The 27189-nt window shown below is 43.3% G+C and overlaps 2 protein-coding genes across 2 annotated transcripts in view; one reads left to right on the top strand and one right to left on the bottom strand.

Annotated features, from left to right (window-relative positions):
• The window catches only part of KNTC1 (kinetochore associated 1), a 318233-nt gene extending 296128 nt beyond the window's left edge, over positions 1-22105 (bottom strand). The window contains exons 1-3 of the mRNA XM_030219253.1: positions 21890-22105; positions 19878-20027; positions 14825-14945 (exon numbers count right to left, since the gene is read on the bottom strand). Coding sequence (XP_030075113.1) covers positions 14825-14945; positions 19878-20009 — 253 coding nt within the window. The 5' untranslated portion in view covers positions 20010-20027; positions 21890-22105. The remainder of the gene's footprint in view (positions 1-14824; positions 14946-19877; positions 20028-21889) is intronic.
• Positions 22106-22249: 144 nt separating this feature from the next.
• RSRC2 (arginine and serine rich coiled-coil 2) overlaps positions 22250-27189 on the top strand; it is a 187385-nt gene continuing 182445 nt past the window's right edge. The window contains 2 exon segments of the mRNA XM_030219254.1: positions 22250-22385; positions 26637-26808. Coding sequence (XP_030075114.1) covers positions 22380-22385; positions 26637-26808 — 178 coding nt within the window. The 5' untranslated portion in view covers positions 22250-22379.

Raw genomic sequence — 27189 nt, 5'->3', positions numbered from 1 at the left:
GAGAAAAATGGGTATCCCCTTCCAGCCTTTCCTATTACCCCCTCCACCATTTCCTTACCTTCCCCAAGGCAGCCAAGAAGGGATTTTTTCGTAGTCGTCCCCCACGCTTTCCTTTACACCCCCCCCCAGGACCGAGAACACATCTAAAGGGGCACACCAGCTGTGCCAAAACTCTGGCATAGTGTATTTGTCAATTCCCGTATGACACTCATGGAGCCACCGCATCAATGTTGCCACATTATATAATCTAAGATCTGGGAGCCTTACTCCACCATCGCTCCTCATCCGCACCAGTTTGGTAAATGCGATTCTGGGGCGCTTGTTGTGCCAGATGATTGAGCCGATAATACTTCAATATAGCTCCACCTCCCTTTTCGCCAACCACAAGGGCACCATCTGTAATGGATAAAGTAATTTGGGGAAGAGCACCATTTTAACCAATGCTATTCGGCCTCTAAAGCTAACCGGGAGTTCCTTCCACTATAAGCAGATCTTCCGTACCGTCTATACCTTCTCTATAACATTCTTCCTATACATCCAATCATAATCTGAACTCAGATGCACCCCCAGGTACTTAATCCCTGTACTTGCACACAGCAACGGAAACTCCTTCAGTGTAGTGCTAAGGCATGAGGCTGACACCGCTAGTGCTTCTGATTTCCCAAAGTTGATTCTCAATCCTGCAAACGCTCCAAATTCCTGGATTATTCCCATTACTACTAGTAGTGATTCCCTTGCATTATCCAACAACAGCAGCATATCATCTGCAAACATATTTACTCGATATTCAAGGCCTCCCATATGTATGCCTTGTACCCTCCCATCTTGTTGTATCTTAGCAGCTAATGGTTCTAGTGTTAACACGAATAACAGGGGAGATAATGGGCACTCCAGACGCATCCCCCGCCCCAATGAGATTTTTGTCGTAAGGCTCTCATTTATCAACAACTGAGCCATTGGATTACTCGCACCCAATCCAAAAAGGCCCCTCTAATACCATACCGCTGTAAAACCCAGAAAAGGTATGACCACAATACTTTATCAAAAGCCTTTTTGGCATCCAGACTGGCTATAATCGAATCTCCTTGCCGGTATTTACCTTCTATGAGTGGCCGACATACTTTCAATATATTTGCTAATGCAAATCTGCCTTTCACGAATCCAACTTGATCAGCATGCACCAAGTGTGGCAATAGTTCCCCTAACCTGGCAGCAAGCACACTGGCCAAAATCTTTAAATCTTGATTTATGAGTGATATAGGTCTATAGGAACCCACCTTTTAGGTATCCTTCCCCGGTTTTGGCAGTACCGTTATGTAAGCGTGATTTAATGTCGGCCCCATTACCTGGGATTCCCGAATGTCATCGCTCATGCCTATAAACGCTGGTATACAGTGATCTTGCAATATTTTATAAAATTCGGCCCCAGTACATCCGGGCCAGGGGCTTTAGCTAGTTTCAAATGCTTTATTACCCCTTGCACTTCCTTTCCTGTTATGGGTGCGCTTAACATTGCTACCTGGTCTAGCACTAACCTTGAATGTCTCAGATGTTGAAAAAATTCTTCACATCCATGGCTGAAGAAATCTCCCCTGTCGTCCAATGCCTCATAAACGTGTGAATTCTCCCTGTATCTCTTTCTGTGCTGTGATGCTCTCCCCCTTCACTCCTTTCAGCTTTGCTATATACGTTTTCCCCGAACGTTGTCTTACAAGAGAGGCCAGCAGCTTCCAGGTCTTGTTCCCCCATCTGTGTAGGCCATATTTGTACAGCTTGATACTATATAACGCCCGTTCGTTGAGTACACTCTGCATCTCCTTCCTACACTCCACATATAAGCGCCTATTTTCTTCCACTGGCCGCGCTATGTACCTTTGACGCGCCTCTCCCAGCAGTCGCCCCATACTGACTACTGCCTGGTCCCTTTTCTTGCGCGAAGCTGCCACATATGCTATTATTTTCCCTCTTAAAACTGCCTTTGCTGCCTCCCAGTACACTCGAGGGCCTACATCATTCCCATGATTCTCCATTACATAATTCTTCTACACCGCTTTTAAATATTCCTTAAATTCTATGCTTTGTTATAAAGCTGGATTCATATGCCAACGACTTGGCCTAGCTTGGACACTCCATTCAATATCAATCCAGACTGGCGCGTGATCCGAGATCTCCGCCTCCCCAATTACCACTCCTCGTGTCTTGCCCCATACTGCTCCCGACACCAAGATGTAATCCAATCGAGCATGAGCCTTATGTGGATGAGAAAAAAATGTAAAATCGTTGTGTGCTCGAGGACCTTGGCATACTGTCAGGCTTCTTCCCCGGGAGCACTGGGTTCGTGAGCCCATGGGCCACTACCGTGGAGCAGCAGTGGCAGGCAAGATCACCTTCAAGGTAGAGATGAGACAAGACTGGAACGGAACCCCGGACTGGAGTTCTACACAGGAATACACGGAACTGGAACGCACCGGACGGGTGCGCACTGGAGTGGAGCCCGCTGGACTGGAACACACTGGAGTGGCCCCACTGGACTGGAACATACAGGAGTGAAACCCGCTGGACTGGAACACACTGGAGCGGAACCCACGGGACCGGAACACACTGGACTGGAACACACTGGACCTAGGCTTCACCTACGCTTGACCACCTTTCCCCGAGGGTTGAGCCCTCAGGTTCTGGCAGCCGGTAGGACTTACAGGAAAACCCGGAACTGGAACTTGCAAGCAGGTTCAGAGCACTGGTCAAGTCAAGGAACAAGGGCTGAAGCTCCAGAAGCAAAAGAACACACATGGAACACCAGCAGGCAAACACCAGAAGACTAGTCAACTATACATAAGCTAGTAGGAAAGCTATGCCCAAGCAAACCAGTCATACACAAGAAACATACACTAAGCAACTCAGGAGAACTAGTAAGCTATACACAAGCTAACACACAGAGCTGTGCCCAAGCTAACAAGTCATACACTGGAAACAAACACAGAACACTAGCAAAGCTATACACAGGCTAACAAGCCAAGCAGTGCCTAAGCTGGCTAGTCAACACTAGGACCAAAACCAGAGAACTAGCAAAGCTATACACAGGCTAACAAGCCACACTGTGCCTAAGCTGGCTAGTCTAACACTAGGAACAAACACAGAGAACTAGCAAAGCTATACACAGGCTAACAAGCCACACGGTGCCTAAGCTGGCTAGTCTAACACTAGGAACAAACACAGAGAACTAGCAAAGCTATACACAGGCTAACAAGCCACACGGTGCTTAAGCTGGCTAGTCTAACACTAGGAACAAACACAGAGAACTAGCAAAGCTATACACAGGCTAACAAGCAAACTGTGCCCAAGCTATCTAGTCAAACATAGAAACTCACACAGAGCAAACACTGAAGCAGTGTACAGAGCACTCTATACACCAGGGCCCTTAGATGAAATGCAAAGGCAAGGGCTGTAGTCTCTAAGTGATTAATAAAGCACTTCAACACCAGAGGGACAGCTGCAGCAATCAGGCTTGACACACAGAGAAGTCAGCCCATAGGAAGGAACAGCGGGAGCCATCTTGGATACTGGCAAAGAGGAGGAGGCGGCAGCCATCTTGGAAGAGGCATAGCCCACACAGGTGAGGTTCAGTAGGGCAATCAGCACACAGAGCCAGAGAGAAACTAAGACAGACACAGACACAGAGACAAGCAGAAGCCAGCACAGACACTGACTCCCAGAAACAGGGTAAGTCTGAGTGTTGTCACGGCCACAGACGTGATAATCGTGCTCCTCTTCATGGAGTAGCCACCATACATCCACCAATGCCATTTCCTCACTCAAATAATTAACTCCCTTCTTACTATGATCCCTCAAAGGTTGCCTCGGGGGTTGACAATCAATGGATGGATCACTGACAAAATTAAAATCCCTTCCCCCCCCCAGAGGGCAGTCATCTATTATTGCTAATTTGGAATGGAGTTGAGTGAAAAATTGATGCAAATATGTATTTGGTGCATAGAGACTAAAGAGCGCTAATTTTACTCCTTGCAGGGTACCCATCACTATCACCCATCGTCCTTCCAGATCCTGCATAATTTCCTGTAGTGTAAATGCCAAGGCCTTTTTTATCAGCACTGCTACTCCTCTCTGGCGGTCACTGTAAGATGCATAATAAACCTCTCCCACCCAATCCCTTTGCAATTTAGTGTGTTCTACCTTATCTAAATGGGTTTCCTGGATTAATGCTATGTCCGTTTTTACTCTTTTCAAATATTGCAGGAGCCTCGTTCTCTTAATAGGAGAGTGGATCCCGTCAACATTTAGAGTCACTAGCCTTAAAGTTGCCGCCACCATATTTCCATCTCTATCTCTACCCTCTCAATTATTTCCTTTTTCCCCTTGGGGAGCAAGAAGGCCTCCCAGCCAAGCCTTCCCGCCAAACTCCTTTTCACCCACATTTCCCCCTCCTTATTCCTAATGTTACTGTTCCCAGTACCTGGAGACCCACCCCCCTTCCCTCCTCACCCCAAAGTAAGTTAAGAAACCCCATCCTTAGCAGCCACCCCATCCACACCCACATACTCCACCATCCCCTTGCCCGCCCCGCTCCCCTCCACTTTATCCCCTTCCTACCCTTCCCCCTACTATTCAATCTCTCCACACACCAATACTCCTCCTGCAACAGTAATATGTCAATATATCCCACATCCTCAGTTCTTTGCCCCCCAGATAGCCCCACACATTCTTTACCAACACATTGATTAACCCCCCTCAACTAAGTATAGGTGGGCTAACAAAACCATCTTAATATGCATACACACTATGTTTTTGTAGCCTTGTCTGGTCAACCACAATTCCAGCCCCTAGGAAGCGGGGTATACTTCTTAAAACTCAGCCGTCCAGGCTCCGTATTGAAACTGCAACATATTAGTTGTGGTCCTCTATCACACTCCAGGGTAATTCTTGTGCCCTATAGATACCCGGTCATGTCGGGTCCTGCAGTTCCTCTTGAAGTCCAACCATAATTAGAGTCTGTTCACAAACGCCTTCAGCTCCATTGGGTCAGTGAAAAACAGCGTTTTGTTCTCATGTTTATTTATTTTATTTGTTGCATTTGTATCCCACATTTTCCCACCTTTTTGCAGGCTCAATGTGGCTTACAATACATCATGAATAGTGGAAGTATATAAGAAAATATACATTTAGTATAACAGAAGGATCTTGGGTATCATAGTAATGATAAAACATGATAGTAGTTTAACAAACAAATATTGTAAGGCAGATAATGATAAAGCATAATAAAGCATGATAATTCATGTTAGAGCGTGATAATGATAAAACATGATAGTAGTTTACCAAGCAGATCTTGATAGGCATTTCTGGATATATGTATAGGAGTTCATATTTGTTGATCTTTGTGGTATGACTTGGTAAAGAGATGGGTCTTCAGTAGTTTGCGGAAGTTAGTTAGTTCATAGATCATTTTTAAGTTGCGCGGCAGTGCGTTCCAGAATTGTGTGCGCAAGTAGGAAAAGGTTGACGCATGCGTTAGTTTGTATTTTAGACCTTTACAGTTGGGGAAGTGAAGATTTAGGAATGTGCGGGATGACTTTTTAGCATTCCTGGGTGGTAGGTCTATCAGGTCTGACATGTAGGCTGGGGCATCTCCGTGAATGATTTTGTGAACTAGGGTGCATATTTTGAACGTAATGCGTTCTTTGAGTGGAAGCCAGTGCAGCTTTTCTCGCAGGGGTTTAGCACTTTCATATTTTGTTTTACCGAATATGAGTCTGGCTGCAGTGTTCTGAGCGGTCTGAAGTTTCTTGATTATTTTCTTTTTACAGCCAGCATAGAGTGCATTGCAGTAATCTAGATGACTGAGAACCATTGATTGTACCAGGTTGCGGAAGACGGTCCTTGGGAAGAAAGGTCTTACTCTTTTTAATTTCCACAATGATTGGAACATCTTCTTGGTTGTGTTTTTCATGTGACTCTCAAATGTTAGGTGTCGATCAATGGTAACTCCAAAAATTTTTAGGGTGTCTGAAATTGGGAGATTCAGTTTTGGTGTGTTAATGGTAGTGAATTTGGTCGTGTAATGTTGCGAGGTAAATATTAGGCATTGGGTTTTTTCTGCATTGAGTTTCAGCTGAAATCAGCTGAAATGCGTCCGCCCATGTGTGCATATGTAGGCTTTGGTTGATGTCGTTGGAAATTTCCTTTAAGTCTTGTTGTTGTTTTTTTTTTTTATTATTCTTTATTAGTTTTCAAATTGACAAGACATACTCATAAATGGCAATACAGCAGGAATTACAGAGATTACATTTAAATTGAAATATTTCTGATTATTTGGTATTTAATCTCTATTAAGCAAATAAAAATTTGTGTAATAGGAAGAAAAAAAAATATTGCTTTCTTAGGCCACCTGCAAGCTAAGATGGGGGGTGGAGAAAGTAGATGAGAAAATCAAATTAGGCATTCTAAATCAAAGTACATGGCCTGGTCCATAAAACCCAGTGTACTCTTCCTTTTTCCTTAATTCCTTTACACACACTATCTAGACAGTTTTTTTACTTTCTATAAACACTTTAAGCTGATCTGGTTCGTAAAACACATATTTATTCCCCAAATATTTTATGCAGCATTTACAGGGGTATGCCAACAAAAAATTTGCTCCCATAGATTTAACCTCTTCTCTATAAGCAAGAAAATTTTTTCTACGATCCTGTGTAGTTCTTGTCACGTCAGGGAAAATCCATATCTTTTCTCCACAAAATAACTTTTGAGAATTTTTAAAATAAAGTTTCATCAATGCATTTAAGTCTTGCTCAAAGACAAAAGATATCAAAAGTGTCCTTTGAGTAGAAACCTCTGATAGGGAATCCTCCAGTAATGCTGAGATATCTTGAAGATTCAGCTCTGAAATTTGGTTATTTTCTATTGGGTTCACCTTGGATTGCTTGGTTTCAGGGAGGTAATAAATTTTATTAATCGGTGGTATTGCAGATTGAGGCTATGCCTATACTTCACTCAGGTATTTCTTAAAAAAAATCCAATGGTGAGATCCCAATAGCTGTTGGAAAATTTAATATCCTCAAATTTAAACGTCTGTTATGATTCTCTATCTGTTCCAATTTTGAAGCCATTTTAATTTTATCAACTATCAATGTTTCTGTAACCTTTTTGAGAGATTTAATTTCCGTTTGCGTCTGTGAGTTTTGAACCAACGATTCTCGTTTGACAGTCTGAAGAGCTTGAGTTAAAGAGTCTATTTTATTCACCATTAAAGCTGTATCTTGGGATGTTTTAGTAACTGCTTTAGTTAGATTTTGAATGGCTGCCCAGATAGTTTGTAAAGTTACCGCTTGGGGAGCAGCGAGCTCCAAGTTTGTCTCCACTGATTCCTGGGGCTTGGCACCGCCGTCTGAGGCCCTCCAGTCACCGCCCTCCGATTCCGTTTCCTCATCGCCAGCCCGAAGGATTGCAGGGCAAAGCGGCGGATTAAGTTCCGGTGGGGACAAGGATGTTTCGGTCCCTAGTGGAAACGCCGCTCCTCCGGTCGCTCCAGTCACGGGATCCCGCTCACCGGTTTCAGCTGGGGTGCTCGAAAGAAATCGCAGGAGGGTTTGCTGAGTGGGGGTAGGAACGAGGGCTGGCTGCGGTAAGCCCTTTACCACCCCCTTTCTCTTTGTATGCGGCATTAGGCTAAATTCTCTCCAGAAAATCGAAAGAGAACAGCAGACGATCCGCAACACCTCAAGCACGGGCCGCCATCTTGACTCCATCTCCGTGCACTAGTGGTTTTAGCACCTCCTTTAAGTCTTGTTTAAATGGGATGTATATCGTTACGTCGTCTGCGTATATGTATGGGTTGAGGTTTTGGTTTGATAGTAGTTTCGCCAAGGGTATCATCATTAAGTTGAATAAGGTTGGTGAGAGGGGGGATCCCTGTGGAATTCCGCATTCAGGTATCCATGTGGCTGATGTAGTCGAGTTAGATATCACTTGGTATGATCGTGTGGTTAGGAACCCCCTGAACCAATTGAGAATGTTGCCTCCAATTCAGAAGTACTCGAGGATATGTAATAGTATACCATGATCAACCATGTCGAAGGCGCTGGACATATCAAATTGTAGAAGTAGTATGCTTTTGCATTTGCAATTATTTGTTTAAATTTATTCATGAGAGTAACTAGTACCGTTTCTGTACTGTGGTTAGACCGGAATCCTGACTGGGAGTTGTGTAGTATTGAGAATTTGTTTAAATAGTTTGTGAGTTGTTTGGTTACCATCCCTTCTGTTATTTTAGTTACTAAGAGAATGGATGCTACTGGCCTGTAGTTGGTTAGTTCACTAGTACTCTTCTTTGCGTCTTTGGGTATAGGGGTAAGTAGAATGTTTCCTTTTTCCTTCAAGAAGAGTCCAATTTGTAACATATAGTTCACATGATTCGTGAGATCTGTTATAAATTGTTGAGGGGCAGATGCCATTAGGTTGTTTGGACATATGTCTAATTTGCAATGAGATTTGGCGAATCTTTTGAGCGTTTGGGAGATATGATCCTCCGATAATGTCTCGAAGTTGGTCCAGGTTCTGTCTGCTGGGCATACGCCAGGGTCTGGATCTAGACAGTCCAGGAGTAAGGCTTAATCGGTGGTGCTAACTGGTATTTTAAGTCGTAGTTGTACGATTTTCTCATTAAAGTATTTCGCGAGATTGTCTGCTCCTGGTGTGTCTTTGTTGTTGGTTGTGATTGGTGTGATATCTAGTAGTTTATTCACGAGTTGGAAGAGTTTATGTGTGTCTTTGTAGTTTGGTCCAATTTCATTTTTATAAAATAATCTTTTAGTTTGTCTTATGGTATATTTATATTTTCTTTGAAGTTGTTTCCAGGCGTTAAGTGTGGGGTCATCTTTCTTTTTATTCCACGCACGTTCTAATCTTCTAACTTGTGTTTTAATTTTTTTCAGCTCTTCATTGAACCATGGTGTTGAGTTCTTCCTGTGTTAGGTTCTGGTTTGAATTGGGGCAATATTGTCTAATATTGATCTGCATCTATCGTCCCATTCTAGGAGGAATTGGTTTGTGTCTGTCTTTGTTGTCCATCCGTTGAGGTAGATCTGTTGCCAGAATGTTACCGGGTCTATTTTTCCTCTTGTGGTGTAGGTTTTTCGTTCTTGTTTGTTAATTGTGTCTTTCGTTCGCCAGTGGAGGGAGATGTGTGCTTTATAGTGGTCTGACCACGGTGTGGGTGTCCATCTTGTATCTGTTAGTATAAGGTTTGAATCTGGATCAAATTTGTGTGTGATAATGTCTAGTGTGTGTCCTTTAGTGTGAGTTGGTTGTGTGTCTGGTGCTTGAAGATCCCACAGTTGTAGGAATTCTTTGCATTCTTGGGTGCTTGTTAAGGTATGATTTTCAAGGTGCAGGTTGATATCTCCTATTATGATAAGGTTTGAGGTAGAGACACAGGTGTTCGAGATGAAGTCCATGAAGTGTGTTTGTGAATCTTGCCAGTTGCCTGGTGGTCTGTAGAGTAGGATTGCGTTAAGGTGTTCTTGCAGGTTTGGGTGATTTCGAGGCGATTTCGAGTTGTGGTAGAATGGATTCAGCTGTGGTTGTGATGGTGAATTCGGATTTGTATATTATGGCTATTCCACCTTATCATACAGAGTTTTATATTGATGGCCCATTCTGCGACGTAGATCCGCTACTCTGGCCGAGTAGTCCTGGAAGAGAAGCACCGGGACTCCATTATATTCCAGGGATCTGCTTGCCCTATAAGCCTGCATGATCTGCTCCTTGTGCATATAATCCAGGATTTTAGCCAATACTGATCGCGGGCGCTGAGCTGTCTCATGAGGCGCTCCCACTCTGTGGACACACTCCACTCTCATTTGGTCCTTCAACTGTTCTACCTTCAGCTGCGTCAGCAGCCATTTTGTCACAATGTCCATCAGCTCCTTCTCATGCACAGATTCTGGAAGCCCGATGATCCTTATGTTGTTTCGCCGGCTCCGGTTTTCAAGGTCGTCTGTCAGCTGAGTGAGTTGCTTTGTTAATGTTTCCACCACTTCCATTCAACCTTCCATAGCCTCCGATCTATCCTCCTGCTGACCAATACATTCTTCAGCGTTTTGCAGGCGTGTTGCTTGCCTCTCTAACTTTTCATTTATAGAGTCTACTGAAGACGGCAGCCTTGCCATCCGATCATCCAATACGGCAGTCAGCTGTTTAGTCAGCTCCCTGACCGATTCTTCTTGCAGTGTTACCACCGCGTTAGCAGAAGTGGCAGGCACTGTCATCACCATCTTGAGACTCCCGGCCTGTACACAATCACGGAGCGGCCGCGGAGTCTTCACTGGCATACCATTCAACTCTCTCCAGGCAGCCTTCCAACTTTCACCACTAAAGCCCAAGTACTTGCTGTTGATGTTAAAGTACTTTCCATCTTGTTAGAGTAGGAAGGGGGTAGGAACTTCACCGATGAGTTTAAGCTGACAGCGGAGCTAGGCTTCGAGAGTCCTCTCAGCCCACTGGCATCACGTGACCCCCCCTTTACCTGGTTTTCTAATACCCTTAACTAGCAGATCCACTTTGTGGATTTCAACAACCGCAGAATGGTCCTCCTCAAAATGTAAGGTAGAAGCCACTAATGAAATAAGCTCCTGCAAATCTTCTTTGTGGAAAATGCAGACTATGGAAGGATCTTCTCCTGGGAGCAAGGACTCTCCTCCAGACTTCAATGCACTGGGGTCTCCAGAAAGTCCTTCCTCCTCCAAAAAATATGGTCCCTCCAAAGCAGGCATATTCTGATCTGGATCCGAAGCCAGATCATCCTCTGGGTCCCAGGCCCCCCGGAACGCTTAGAAGGCAGGGGTTGACTGTCTAAGGTCTGAGCCAAAGGCCCTGAAAGTGGATCACTCTTATGCAGCAGAAAAGTCCTATAGACAAACAGAAGAACTCAGGCAAAGGTGCTAACCGTAGCACACAAACAGAAGAACTAAAGCAGAAGAGCTAACCGTAGCACACAGACAAACGGAATAACTAAAGCAGAAGACGTAAAGCCTCCCATTCTCCTTCAGCAGAAAGAGGCACAATATGGCTCTCGCCACGCTCAAACCTGCTTCCGGCGTGCCCCATTGAGCTGCGATGAGCATCTTCATTTCCTTGTGAATATGGAAAGTTCTGAGGGGCGTTTGGCCCCTGACATAATAGAGGGGGCCACCGAGGTCGAGAGACTGCTATCTGGAGAAGAGATGTTTAAAACCTCCACAGCCTGAAAAATAAGGTTTGATAGCTCCTCCTGGTGGAACAGACACACAGCCATAGGATATTCTCCCCCCTCCGGTGGCAATGTGCCCTCTTCCAGTGAATTTGACCTGGTTAGCCAGGAAACACCTGAAAATTGACCATCATCTACATCTGAAATCACTGAAACTTAATAGCTGTTTGGCAAATAAAGGAGAGGATGCAGCTAAACCCCCCTGGGGGGGGGGGGGCCTCTGGATGTGATGTAGCCGATCCCCCGGAGTGCTTGAGGAGGAAAGCTTTGTACATTAAAGGCACAAATTATGGGGAAAACGGCATTCCAGCTGTTTCCAAATCCATGTCCCCTATCTGTTGAGAAGCTGTCTCCTGAAGAACAGATCCCCGCGCCGAATCGGCAGAAGGCCCTGCAGCTGCCCACGCTGGGCCATGTGTAGAGGAGTTCAAAAAGGTGCCGTTATAGGCCTGCCAGGCATAACGTGGGAAACATGAAGTGCCAAAGCACCGGAAGCCGGAGATCCCCTGCTGTCCCCCAGTACCAGTGTAGCAGAAAAAACAGTGTCTGCCGCCGCGTGCGCATGAGAGCCGGGAGAGGGGGCTATCGCCGAAGAAGCTGGTGCTGCTCGAGGGGAAATGGCACTAAAGTCATCCGCCGCCAGGCAAGAAGAAGAAAGATTGGAGGAGCACAGAAAAAGTCGCTGCCGACTCCTCTACCTGCACTCCCGACAGGGAATGACCCTGCACCTCAGATGCCCGCTCTCCAGTCAGGGAACCACGAGGGCAGGCTGAACACATTCCCGACACTGCACTCTGGCTCCCACACCAGGAGCAACACTTTACTGTCTCAGAGGGAGCTGCTATGAGAACCACCAGGATCCCCCCTGCGTTGAGCAAATACACTCCCCATGGCCCCCAGAGGGAACAAATCCCTGCTTACTGTGAGCGCTGAAGAGAGGTTGAAGCTGAGAAAGGGTCCGGCGGGAGGGGGGGTGGAGGAAGGGAGGGATTTGGCCCCACCAGGTGTAACTCGCTCACCACAGACGTGCGCTCTCAACTTCCTAAGGGAAGCTCAACTCGACCCGAGGGAACAGGTGAGGAGCCCAGAACTACAGAGTTATGACCCTCCATCTGCTATAGATAGAGAGAATACTGAGGTTTGGATGGCTGCACATGACCACATATAGTGAACCTCAGAAGTTCTCTCCACCTGCTGACAGCTCAGAATACTGCAGCCAGACTCATATTCAGTAAATCAAAATATAAAAGTGCTAAACCCCTACGAGAAAAGCTGTATTGGCTCCCACTTAAAGAACGCATCACGTTCAAAGTATGTACCCTAGTTCACAAAATCATCCACGGAGATGCCTCAGCCTACATGTCAGACCTGATAGACCTACCACCCAGGAATGCCAAAAAATCATCCCGAACATTCCTCAATCTTCACTTCCCCAACTATAAAGGAGTAAAATACATTTTAACGCATGCGTCAACCTTTTCCTACCTGAGCACACAATTCTGGAATGCGCTGCCACGCAACCTAAAAACGCTCTATGAACTAACTTCCGCAAACTACTAAAGACCCATCTCTTTAACAAGGCATACCACAAAAACCAACAAATATGAACCCCAATAGAACTATCCAGAAATGCCTTACAATATTTGCTTGTTAAACTACTAGTTTGTTTCATCATTATCATATTCGCGTGTTAAACTACTATTACGTTTTTTCATTATCATGTTACCCAAGATCCTTCTATGATACTAATTGTATATTTTCTTACATGCTTCCACTATTCACGATGATTGTAAGCCACATTGAGCCTGCAAAGAGGTGGGAAAATGTGGGATACAAATGCAATAAATAAATAACCCACCAGTCTCTAGATTGATCTGTGGGACGCTATGGAAGGTAGGCTTGCTACACTCTCTAAAAAGAGTCCCTTAACTAACTGTAAATGCAAATATGAGAAAATGCCAACACAGAACTGTAAGCAAATTGAAGCACAACAGGCCCATAGTGTACCCACAGATGAGTCTTAAATGCAAAAGTCAAAAGGGTATATTCAAGCACACTTTTAAGACAGCCAGATTATACAAGCCTTCTGTAGTGAGGTTACTAGATGTCTGGAGAGGATAACTGGAAAACAGATAAAGAAAGATCCAATAGATAAGGTGGGTAAAATAGGGGTGCAGGGGGAAAGGTGCTAGCTATTTTGTCCAGAAGGCATTTTTAAAAGGGAAACAATGTATAATGCAATACTGGGTAGCAGTAATTACATTATTGGCATTAGTACAAGTTGCACTCTCTCATGACGATGGAGTGACAAGAGGCATTTTAATCTCCAAAGAGTAGTATTTTTTTCTGATCTGAAGAAGGATTACCTGGTTACCTCTGAAAGCCAATCAAAAAAATGTATTAAAGTTAGTCCAATAAAAAAACGTATCACCTTATTTTCCTTCTCATATTTTGTTTTATTCTTTTTATTACCTTTAGTACTATGGGAAGACTACATCAATACTTTAGCGCCAAGTGTTTGTAGACAAGTAATGAACAAGTTGAGAAAAGAGAATGAGAGCCCTCCCTAGATGGATGGGGGAAGGGGAAAATGAAAATGGAGCTATTTTAAGAACCAGAGGGAGCAAAGATATTGAGATGAAAGGTAATGGGGTTTGGGGGGGGGGGGGGGGGGCACAAGAACCAGGGTTGGACATGATTAGGTGCAGTGGTAGAGGAGGGGAGTGGGGGATGAAATTACTACAAAAATTGGTATTTGTGACATATTATGACTCGGATATGTATTGAAAAGCTCAGTTTTGGACTATTTGTAAGTTACACTTCAGATGGTTGTACTAGCATATATTCATGAATGAAAAAAATTTAACAAAATGGAGAGTAAAGTATGTCTGCACAGTAATTGACCTAATCACTTCTATTTTTAACTTACTGCAATGTACGTATTCCTGTGTTTATTTTATTTATATATCCTTTGGTTTTTCTACGTAAAATATGTAGAATTTACAATTGTAATTGATTTTATCAAGTGGAATGAGTTGAATTAAATAAAAACTCACACCATATTTCAGGCAGCTTCCAATACAGACTTAAATTAAACATACAAACAAAAAAGTATCATTTTGGATTGCTATCAGCTTCTAAATACACATTCCATATTCACCTAATTATTTTATTTATTTTTGTTACATTTGTACCCCGCGCTTTCCCACTCATGGGGCAATGGAGGGCTAAGTGACTTGCCCAGAGTCACAAGGAGCTGCCTGTGCCTGAAGTGGGAATCGAACTCAGTTCCTCAGTACCAAAGTCCACCACCCTAACCACTAGGCCACTCCTCCACTCTAAACAGGAATGCCATATTAGGAGAATCAGCTTTCTTCTAGCCAGTTGTAATTCCACAGTCACTGAAAAATGGGAAATTAACTTATCCAAGTTATGCCTAACCTTCGCTATGGAAGAATTCAAGAGAAATATTTTATGACTCAAATAACTGCCACTGTTTAAACTCAGCAGAATGTTAGTTGAATCTGAGATCATTTTAGTTATAGCTGAGCAAAGTAAACTCACCAAATTGGAACTGCAGTTGAAGTGATTGGCAAACACTGTCAAGAAGGGACACAGATCTGTCTGCTATAACAATACAGCCTTTGCTTGAATTACTTGCATAGATATTTGGACTAAGCAGCACCTTTGGAATGGAGAGCAAAAAAAGTTCAAATTTAAAAGTAGTAGTAGGAATAGTATTCTGATATCAAATTATGTGTGAGCAGGGACCCAATACCTGCTCGAACGCTGAAACAAAAAAATTATGTCTAATCAAAAGTATTACCATACAATAACGGGTTAGCCATACAAGATATAGGCCCTGTTTACTAAGATGTGCTAGCGTTTTTAGTGTGTAGTAAATGGAAGAGACACCCATATATTCCTATGGGTGTCTCTAGTGTTAGCGCATACTAAAACTGCTAGCACGCCTATAGTGCGGCTTAGTAAACAGAGCTCATAGTGTTGCTACTATTATTAACAGCACAAAAAGAATTAAAAACATTTATATTCTGCCTATGCCTAGCACTAGACCAATTCAAGCAAAATCACAAAATATACATTAAAATTGAAACGTTTCACTATTAACACAAATTTGTAAAAAAATTATGTGACAGCAGCATACAGCACAATCATAATGAAGGGGAAATTAGACCTTACCTGCTAATTTGCTTTCCTTTAGTCACTCCGGACCGGCCCAGAATGTGACTGATGGGTTGTGTACGCCTTCCAGCAGGTGGAAACTGAGAAAACTGTGACTCTAGAGAGAGCCAATAAGAGCCCTTGCCAGTTAGAGAAAGATCCAGTAATAAAGTATCAAAGCAGAAGGAAGCAAAACAGTAAGGAAATTGTGCATCCGAAAGCCTGAGCAGCCACCGGCACACTGCCAACACAGGGTGCGTGCCACAGAAAAAATAGTGTCCAAATGACATGCCTCTGCATATCATGAACAGACTATGTACTTATCCATAGATTTTCTATTATCTTTTTTTTTTTTTTTTTAAACAATGGAACTACAACAAACAACACAGCTCCCAAGAAAAAAAACATCAGTTAACTCTTGAAGAGACACAATACCTGAAGGGAGGGATCTGGGCCGGTCCTGCGGGACTAAAGGAAAATCAAATTAGCAGGTAAGATCTAATTTTCCCTTCCTTGGCGTCCCTCAGGACCAGCCCAGAATGTGACTGATGGGAAGTAACAAAGCAGTAAGATCATGGGTGGGAACCTAGCAGCCCCACCATCAAAACGTTTGCCCCGATAACGACCTGCTGACAACCCAGAACGTCCAATCAACAGTGTTTAGAAAAGGAATGCAGAGAAGACCAAGTTGCCACCCTACAAATGTGCTCAGGAGGCACCAGACAACGCAAGAAGTCGCCTGGTAGAGTGGGCTTTAATTCCTTCTGGAATGGGTTTCCCGGAGAGCAGGTAAGCTGAGGCTATCATTTCCTTAAGCCAATGGGAAATAGTGGGCTTAGAAGACATAATCCTTGGTCTTTGGCCTTGGGGACTGCAATAACAGATGAAGCTGTGACTGCAGCTTGAGGATACGAGCCAGTGGAAGAAAAATTTGGCCCTGCTGCGTGTCGAAACACACTCCCAGGTACTCCAATAACTGTGAGGGCTACAGACGACTCTTCTGTGCATTCACTACCCAACCTAGGGGTAAGAAGCCTACCACGGGAGCTGTGGCCTGAACGCTCTCCTCGTAAGATTTTGCTCTAATCAAACAATCATCTAAGTAAGGATGGACTAGAATGCCCTCCATTCTGCGAGCTGCGGCCACTACGACCATGACTTTGGTGAACGTACGAGGAGCTGTCATGAGCCTGAAAGGAAGACTCTGGAACTGAAAGTACTTGCCCAACACCGCAAACCGAAGCAATCGCTGATGCACAGGTTGGATAGGGATATGTAAATAGGCCTCCGCAAGGTTGAGAGCTGTCAGACACTCCCCGGGCCAGACCATCACAATGACCGATCGTAAAGTCTCCATACGAAGGGAAGGCACCTTGAGGGTCCAATTGACTGCATTGAGATCTAGAATCGGCCTGAAGGAACCCTCCTTCTTTGGAACTAGGAAATAAATGTCGAAATTCTGCCAAAGGAACTGGACAAATAGCCCGAAGGTCGAGAAGCCTGTGTACAGTGTCCCTGACAGCCCTGGCTTTGAGCTGAGAGCAGCAGGGGAATTCCAAGAAAGTGCCTGGCAAAGGATGAGCAAACTCTAAGGCATACACGTCTCGAATAACCTCTAGAATCCACTTGTCGTAAGTAATCTGGGCCCACCTCCAATAAAATTGTGCCAACCAAGAACCTACCGGAACCGAAGGTTGGGCCCGCAAACCTTCATTGCTGAGGACGGGAGGAAGCTGAGAAGGAACTTCCCGTCTCCCGACCTCCTCTATGACTACCCCAAAAGGAGTAGGTCCTCTGAAAAAATCTGGAGCACTGAAGTGGAACTACTCTGCCCAGTCTATACCGACGAAAATCACAGCTTCTACCATGGCCGGAAAAAACCTCTGGGACGACGTTCAAGAAGCCTCAGAACTTTAGTCTCCCCAAGGTTGCGGACCAGCTTGTCCAACTCCTCACCAAACACTAAGGAACCCTTAAAGGGAAATTTACTAAGCTTGGACTTAGAAGCCGCATCCGCGGACCAGCCATGAAGCAAAAGAGAGCGAGGGGCCGCCACACATAAAGCCTAAGAAGAAGCTCAAAGGAAATCATAAACAGCATCTGCTAAGAAGGCCGAACTCATCTCCAATTTCTCCACTTCGGCATCTATCGCTGAAAGATCATCTAAAGTATGATCCAAGACCTTCTCAGACCAACGAAAACAGGCTCTTGCCACTAGGGAACCACAAATAGCAGCCTGCACTGCCAGAGCAGAGACATCAAAACTATTCTTCAACAAAGATTCTATATGGCGATCCTGGACATCCTTCAGAGCGGTACCGCCATCTACAGGTACCGTATTTCACTCAGTGACCGCAGAGACTACCGTATCTACAACTGGAGAACGCAAAAGCTCTTTGTCTGAATCCAAGGCAGGATAAAGCCGCACCATAGATCTAGCAAGGCGAAAGGCAGAATCAGGCACCTCCCACTGTGCCTGAATGATGTCCTAATATCTTGAAGAATTGGAAAAGTTTTACCTGGCCGCTGAATACCCTTCACCAGTAAATCAACTTTTCTGGGCTTCGCAGCAGAAACCTCCTGCTCCTCAACACGCAACATAGTGGAAACTAGGGAAATAAGTTCCTGCAGGTTGTCTTTATGAAAAATTCTTACCACCAATGGGTCCTCCCCCGCAGGGAGAGATTCTGCTTCATCGTCAGGCTGAACCAGATCCTCAGATAACAACTCCGGTTCCGCCAAGGATGGCATTTCCTGGTCAGGTTCAGAAGAAAAATCCTCTTCCCAGGACTGTCTGAACCGCTTTACAGACACTAATTGCCCCTCCTGAGAACTCTTCACCAGAGCTTCCACAGGACCAGCCTTGTGTAATAAAAAGGCTTGATACATCTGTACAACAAACTCAGGAGGAAATCCTCCTTCACACACGAAAGAAACAATAGCCAGTGTTTGAACTGGCAAAGAGACCGGCACTGCAGGCAGGGACACAGCATTCAGACGGGACGATAAAATAGCGGCGTTTCCCGCTGAAATCGGAGCCGCCCCAACCACACCTGAATTGCCCAAATCGGTCCCCCCAGCCAGTGGCGTCCACGTTTAAACAGTCCCTGCCCTATCCTCCGACGATGCCTCTACCGTGGTGCAAAATTTACAAGTACCGCTCAATGCCGACTCCCCGCCACTGACAGACTGAACAGCGGCGGAATTTTTCTGTCATTGCGTCTGTATTAAAATGCTGTGAACAAAATCATTTAAGAGATAAACAGAGAATGGGAGTTGTCTTGCCTGGTTAAAATACAGAGAACTAGAGAAGTAAAAGTGAGTTTCACTGTTCACACCTTTTTTTTTTTTTTTAAATATTCAGCGGCTGCCTCTCCCTACCTCTAAAGCTCTTCCCCCAAAGAGCTTGAGGAAGCTTTCTTTCTGTGCAGAGCTCTCTCTCTTTTTTTTTTTTTAAATCAAACACATCTGAATTGAATTCCAGGGAGGACATGGGGGGAGGGACCCGGCCACCTGAGTTTAAACCCCCCCCCCCCCCCGAGGAACTAAGAGACCCCCATGGGCTTCTGCCTCCACTTAACAGGCTTTCCTTAGGGTTTTTTTTGTTTGTTTGTTTTTTACTGGATGCACAGAAAAAAAGGCTAAAACAAGAATTCAACCAAACAAGAGAAATACAGCAGGAAAATATCAAGGTATAAGGAAAGAGAATGAAGGGCTCACCACCTTCCACCTGCTGGAGACTGAGATTACTGGATCTTTCTCTAGCTGGCAAGGGCTCATCGGCTCTCTCTCGAGTCACAATTTTCTCAGTCTCCACCTGCTGGAAGAAGTGCACAACCCATCAGCCACATTCTGGGCAAGTCCAGAGGGACGCTAAGGAAACAGTCATCATTAAAATCTAAACTCTCTCCCGCCAGCCACACAGAGCTGTCTTCATCCTCAACAATCATTTAAGGGGCGTAGTTATAAACATAGGATACCATTAAGAAATGTTATTTTACTGTAAGCTAGGTTATTAGTAACTAGGACTCACTGCATAAAATGAGACCTGTGCTAACACAGCCCAAGTTAGTGCTAAAATAACTTGCCTTAATAGCCCACATTGATAACTGCCTAAATTAAATTACTTAACATGGCACACCCTTCTAAATAGGCTTATTTGTGGCTTGACTGGGGACCTTTCACTAAAGAATGGGTTATAGGTGGAGAATGGACATGGACTGTACAATTTAGTTTGCCCATAATACATTATCATATGCTAACTGTCAATGCTGCAGATGCACTGTCTCCTCAATAAGAGGTGGAAAGTGCATCTGCATTAATTGCGAATAAAGTTAACATGAACTAAAGAAATTTTCTGTGATGACTGTATGGGAATATACTGAGAAGAATGCTCAACAGCCCTTTATAAGCATAAAGTAATAGGATACCTCACCTTTTCAGATGAAGTTATTTTAAGCAGTGTGTCTACTTGATACAAGACTGTTCCACATTCTTGACACGAATCTGTACTCGGATAACAACTTCCTGTATCATCACTTGTCAAAAATTCAACCTTATCCCACATATTGAAAGAGTTCTTTACCTGTGATGAATTCAGATAGTTATTTACTTTTATTTATAAACCTACACATAACAAAACAAAGATATAATATTTAACCAGACAGTGAAGATACGTAGCAGGCTACATCCAAGTATACAAAAACATGTACTTCCAAATTATAGGTATGGCACTTACAGCAATAAACCGAACCCCATAACCCTGCCCCCCCCCCCCTTGTCCCTTCTATATCGGCTCTTCTATGCAAGCATGCCACCACCAGCATTGTTTCTTCACCATGACATGAATAGGCAAAAATTATATAAACTATACTAAACCTACCCCTCCCAATTGCCCCTTGTGCTCAATTTTACAAATTTAAGACAAAACTTAGTGCTCTATGGGGTTTTCCCCTGTAGCACCATGGGCGAGTCTTGTGCTCTCCAATTATAAATACAATTATGTAAAAATACATGCTCTGGCCAACAAAATCCTTCTTCAAAAATAGGTTAGCACCTATACATAGTCCCAATCTGGCCAAGTCAGGGAAAAGCTTATATCCACTCTAAATGGAAAGCATTGACGAAGAAGACCACTAAGATAATTAGTGATATGGTACCAACAGTCTTATTTTTTCACATGATCAAAATATATGAGCCAAGGTCGCATTCATTAAGAAACATTTACGACAAGTGTCAGATGAAGCAATACGAACCAGAAAAGCCCGATGTGGAGAAACAAACAAATTTAATCAAGAATTTGTACTGATGAAGGGTGTCCCCAGTAATCTGTCCGAAAGCTTCCAAATCTGTTTACTGCATCAGCCAATTTATCAAAGCCCCATGGGAGAGCTAAGGACAGCAACACTTTCTGATATAAGGACAAGATAGTCTTGGTTTCTCTAGCAAGCAATAAAGTTTCTGAAATTTTGTCCACTGCATCTTCATTCAACCAATTAGTCCAAGGAACTAATACAGTGTCACACCTGTAGACACATATACCACTTGCTGGCATCAAGTTGTTCCTCTGCATAGATCCTGGAAGGATTATAATATCAATTTCCTGTAATTAGGGGGCTAACTCTTTCAAGCCTTCTCATGTACCATGTAGCCAAATATCTTTTAGTTGTCTGGAACTAAATCTTGATTTTCCCTAAGAGGGAGAAGCATTTTAACTATTGAGGACACTTTCATCTGTTTAGAAAGCCATTGCCAACCCTGGCGCATAGATTTCTAAATAATATAGTGGACATACAACAATAGAATGTGGCCTGTGCATATGAAAATAAAATACCAGATCCACCAGGGCTATAAGTTGTTGTTCCAAAACCTAATGTGTTAAGTTACTTGCTAGTAAGACATGTTTTACTGTATTTTACGGTAAAAGTTGAGCTCCTGATGCAGCCCATATAGGGCAAAATACGGCTGTGTTGGGCAACATTTTAATCTACTTTAATGAAAATATTTAAGATTATTTCCATTTAGGGTGTTAGAACTCCAGTACCAGCCCCCACCACCCAAAATTTCCTTTTTGAAACTAGGCAGCTTGGCATCACTTCCGATTCTGCAATGATTAGCCAGAACATCAGCATTTTACTCCAAATACCCCAGAGTAAGCAATGGGAGTTTATGATGTGCATGCCAGTACTGCTTTGTAAGCAATAGAAAGAAACTGCACTTTCTATGACAGTCAGAGCAAATGCATCTTATGCGTATGCGTATCTGAAAACAAAACTATTTTGTAGATCTGTAGCCTAAGAGAATTGCAGTATCAAGAAAAGGTTCAGCCCTCCCTCCCCCAAGTACCAACACACCAGGGGGCCATATACAGACTACTCACACCATACCTATATTTATTTTACCTGCCCTTTACTTTGGAAATCTTAAAACATTTCCCCGGAATATTACCTTTTATGATATTCACTTTTTGCAGAAAGGTTCTCCCAATCGCGAGAATTATTACATCAGAGACTAACGATGTATTATGGAAAGAGACACTCTTAGAAACTCCATTTATTCTAAACCTTTGGGTCTTGATGCTTAAAGGCAGTTGTTAAAGCAAAGACCATCTTGCTGCCAGAATTATTCCACCGTCACCGCTAACCTATTAGAAATTGGCGGGCTAGAAACCTTCTGCTCAGCTCAAAGATGACGTAGGCATTTAGCGCCACCTTTCAATCCCACAATACACCTGGTGGCGCTGGCGCCCTAGCTTTGCTTCATCCGGGTACTAAGGAAGGACTAGTAGTCGCTGTGTATTCTCCGTCTTGATGATGTGACTGGGCGCCGTAGCGCACTTTTTTTTTTGGTGTGTGTGTGTGGCGTTAAAAGATTGTTGCGGCCGAGACTGGAGTTAGAAGACCAATAAAAGTAAAAGAGCGGCGTAACTGCTGCAAGAATGACGGTAAGAGGTGGCCAAAGTTTAATAGCTGGCTTCTTTCGGTAGCCGGAGTCTTTCTATAGTCCAAATCGAGAGGTTTACATGTTTCTGAGAAAAGGCTGGTTTGTCGGAAGATAAGAAAATGGCGTCTTATCAGCCGCCATGATGTCGGGTCTTGCTATTGTTTGCCGGACGTTTTCGTCCAGTTTGTGGCGCCACCAGGTGTATTGTGTGAACTACCTATTATAGGCGGTTATAAAAGGCCACTTTTGTATGAATTTGGGAGTGTTTATGTAGTCCTTTGGCCTCCAATATTCAGGGGCGCTTCATTCATGTCAACGGCTGCGTTTTGTTTTGTTTTTTTTTGGCAGACTTTGCTAGCGAATATTAAATAATTGTACGCTAGTATTTACCACTACTAATTTTAGTTTTTTAATTCATACTTGCCTGTAGGTTGAAGCCATGTTCTACCGTTACAAAATGTGTTTAGGATTTTCACATTAAACATTAAATAAAGAGATGTCTTTTATGGTAACGTAGCGATTTTTGTAGAAGAAAAGATCTGTGCAAAGACTGTAATTACTGAGTTCTAGTACCTTACAGTAGTAGTCGATTTTATAGTGCTAATCTAGTAGAGCTGGTTTAAATGTACCTTTTTTGTATCCTTTCTGATAACTGGAAGGGTGCAGTATAGAAACTTAACTACATAAGAACATAAGCGTTGCTATACTGGGACAGACCGAAGGTCCATCAAGCTCAATATCCTGTTTCCAGCAGCGGCCAATCCAGGTCATAAGTACCTGACAAGATCCCAGAACAGTAAAACTAATTAATAGCCTGCGAAGTAGAGGATTAAAAAGGAATAAAGAGAGACCAAACTGGCCTAGAGGGGATGATGCAGAAACCATGTTTTAGTGCCCTGTCTTAATTTAATTATTTGAAAAATGACTATTCTGCATGATCCTACAACTCTCGGTGGATCACAGCATAACATATATAATTTTAAAAGAAGCCATATTTACACATAGTAAAAGATTTTTGATTAAAACATCTGGCTCTAAAACAATGAGTTTAAACACCCAGCTTTAAACCACTGTAAAAGCTTGGGCAAAAAGGAAAGCCTTCAAATGTTTATGAAATTGAAGAAGTCATACCTCAAATTCCACAGCCTTGGCCCTCCCTCAATATAAAAAAATAGTCACAGCAGTCAGCCTAATTGATGAAAGGAACGAAAATCAAACAAATGTTTCTGAACGCAATGAGCAGGCTGCTGAAACTTTAAATAACTAGCCACAGAAACTGGCACATCATTATTTAAAGCCTTAAACATTAGCAACAAGATTCTCCGCTGCAGGGATAACCAGTGCAACTCCTTAAGTAGTGGTGTAATATGAGCCAAATAAAATGTATCAGTGAGCAAATGAGCAGCAGAGTTAACATTAATGCTTAGACTGGAGCAAGACTTCCTACCAAGAGTTAGGCTCACTATGGTAACCAATTAGTATGCAATAATATGCAAAATGTGCATATACAATGCCAGGTGTCGATTTGTGGGCGTCTATGGATTTGTTGGGATGTTATTACATTTGTACCCTGCGCTTTTCCACACAATGCAGGCTCAATGTGGCTTACATAGTAATTTGAAATACAAAGTTAATAGAATTTTAATAAAACAGTAGTAAGACAGAGTAAAGTTGGGCTTAGTAGTGTATGATAAGTTGAGCTAGATAATATACGACTAGGATAAAAGAGGGTAGATAGGATAGTGTAATTTGGGAGAAAGGGTAGAGGGATAAAATTGAGGAGAGATGTTCTGTGGCCCGCTTAGCGTGTGGCATCTATGGTGAAATTGGAAGAAAATAATGTAGTAATCAAAACCCAAATCTGAGTGAATGGTGGTTTGTCTTATGCACTGATGAGAAGAGGGACATTAAAAAACTAATAATAATAAAAGTCTGTATTAGCCACGCTCTTAGTTTCTCCTCCACTTCCACCATTAGTTGACACCCTTCCTTGACAAGGTAGCGGACCCCGTCCCTTCTCCCTCCCCAGTTGTCCAGTAGGTGCCAACCCACTCACTACACCCAAAGACCAGGTAGGCAGGAAGGAGCTATGCCACTCTCTCCCACCTCTGTTGCGGCTGTGATCCAAAATGGCAGCGCCTGATCCCTAGCAGTGTGTTAATGAGGTACTGCTAAGGGTCAGTCTAATAAATAAGGTATTGATTGCCTGGGTAGCTTTTTGTATTGGCTTCTCTGCATAGTTTGCAGCAACAGCATTTATGTGCAGTGTATGTATGTGTATATGTATATTTCTCCACCTATTGGCTGTTTGTGTGGCTACAATGGAATTAATGGAAAAGAGGTTATATAGAGGCAGTGTGGCTACAATGGAATTAATGGAAAAGAGGTTATATAGAGGCAGTGTGGCTACAATGGAATTAATGGAAAAGAGGTTATATAGAGGCAGTGTGGTGTGATCAGAAAGTTTAGTCAGAGTATTCCATTTAAGACTACTTCAATTCGTGGATAAGGGTGGTAGTCTGCTGTTGGACTAAGTGTTCTTTCGGAGGAGTGATTTGAAGAGTTGTGCTTTTAGGTGTTTTCTGAATTGTAGGTAGTTATTTATGGCTTTTATTTCACTGTAGAGTTCCAGATTTTGGTGCAAACATAAAATAAACATGTTGTGTAGGGTTTTGTATTTCATGCCTTCACATTTGGGAAGTGAAGGGTTAGGTAGGATCTTGCGCTTTTGGTTGCATTGTGTAGTGGTAGGGTAATTAGACTGGGGTGAGGCCAAAGATTATTTTGTAAGCCAAGGTGCAGATCTTGAATGATGGTGATTTAATGGGTAACCAGGGTAGGTTTCAGAGCAGAGGTCTTGCGCTTTCAAATAGATTTTTGCCATAGATAAGCTGTGCTACTGTATTTTGTGCAGTTTGCAACTTCTTCAAGGTCTGTTCCTGGCATCCTGCGTAGATTCCGTTCCAATAGTTTGCATGTGCAAGGACCATGGTTTCCCGGCCCAGAATGTGAGTGATGGGGTTGTGCACGCCTTCCAGCAGGTGGAAACTGAGAAAAAAACTGTGACTCTAGAGAGAGCCAATAAGAGCCCTTGGCAACAAGAGAAAGATCCAGTAATCTCAGTCTCCAGCAGGTGGAATGTGGTGAGCCCTTCAGTCTCATTCTTTATGTTCTATTTATGTTCTATTCTTTATATTCTATTTTTTGCTGTAATTCTTTTAGTTGGTTTTAATTTATTTTTTCTGTGCATCCGTGTGTAGCTACATTGTTCTGCAGAAGATATCCTCTCCTACCAGCAGATGGAGGTAGAGAAAAAAAACTGAATTTTACCAGTGACTTTACTGGTATTGGCTAGTAGTGCTCCTTGAAAAGATCCAGTATTTCCTTAGTGCCAGCAGCAGATGAATGCAGAGACTATTGGGTTGTGACCATCTACGAGCAGGTAGAGATAGAGAACACAACTGAAGTGCCTCATGTGACTGATAGCTCCTGGCCAGTCAGTATTCTCTATCTCTAGCAGGCGGTTAGACGGATCTTCCTAGAGCTCCTGGCCTTGAGCTTCAGTGTAGCTTGTGGGGTGTGTGGCTAAGCGGCGCTTCCTTTGGGAGGGGGTACACCTGGTCACCTCAGGTCCTTCCCCCACCCACCACCACTCACTCTCCTTACCACCTTCTCCTTTCTCACTTAAAAAAAATAAAGGCGCCGGTTTACTGAGTTCTCACTGATATACTGAGACTTGAGGGGGCTGAGCTGGGCTCTTATTGGCTCTCAAACATTGTTCTCAGTCTCCACCTGCTGTAAGGCATACACAACCCATCAGTTAAGCTGGGCTGGTCCGGTAGGGACTAAAGGAAATCAAATTAACAGGTAGGACCTAATTTCTCCTTTACTTTTTTTAGAAGTAGAAGGTATGAGCTTGACTTTGTGTGTGCAACTAGACCACCCCCCAAGGGTTGAGCCAGTCTTATTTACCTTTCACCTCCATATACTGTAGTTAACAAGCATGTTAGTAAAACAACTGGAAGTTATGATTAAAATTTTTAAAGACAGTAAATAGTAATTTGGTAAAAATCTACTTCAATCATATTTTGTAAATTTTTTTTTTTTTACTTTTCTACTTACCCTGGATTTAAGACACCGGGGAGTTTTAAGTCAGTGTTGAGAATTGGTGTTTTAAGCAGTTCTTTTAGTTCAAGATTATCTTTTCTTAAATTTTAAACTACTGTAACACAGGTTGCTGTTTCTTCAATAGGGCAGTGATACAGAACAAGATGGCGTCATGTCAGAAAAGGTGTCCCCAGACACAAAAAGAAAGGAATCGTCTGATCCTCCCAGATCTCCTAGACCCTCCAAACATCATTATTCAAGATCTCGATCCCGATCTCGGACCCGGTCCCGATCTAAGGAAAGAAAACGGAAATCTGGTATGAAGAAAGCAAGAATATTTCAGTTTGTGTTGGATTGATTGAGTTTGTCACCATTGCACTGTTTTTTGTTCAATCCAGACCATTGGGAATAGTTGTCTGTCAACCAGCAGATAGAGATAGAAAGTAGTTCTTTGTAATTCGCCCCTCAAGGGTATCATGGAGCCTTGGAATGTTTGGTATTTTCTCTCTCTCCAAGTGGATGGTGGTTGGACCATGCAGTTCTTCTTTGGTGCTGTCTTATGGCTCCTAACTCAGTTGTTTATTGGGTTTTGTTGAGCAGGGGGTTTACTTCTGGAGAAGTTTAGCTCCCTTTTATTTGGCCTGGTGGCATAGCTGGAACTTGGGGAAACTCAGTGAGGCGAGCTACACTCGTTTCCC

The sequence above is a fragment of the Microcaecilia unicolor genome, chromosome 11, assembly GCF_901765095.1.
Source record: "Microcaecilia unicolor chromosome 11, aMicUni1.1, whole genome shotgun sequence".
Lineage (NCBI taxonomy): Eukaryota > Metazoa > Chordata > Amphibia > Gymnophiona > Siphonopidae > Microcaecilia > Microcaecilia unicolor.
This window is presented reverse-complemented; position numbering and strand designations above follow the sequence as displayed.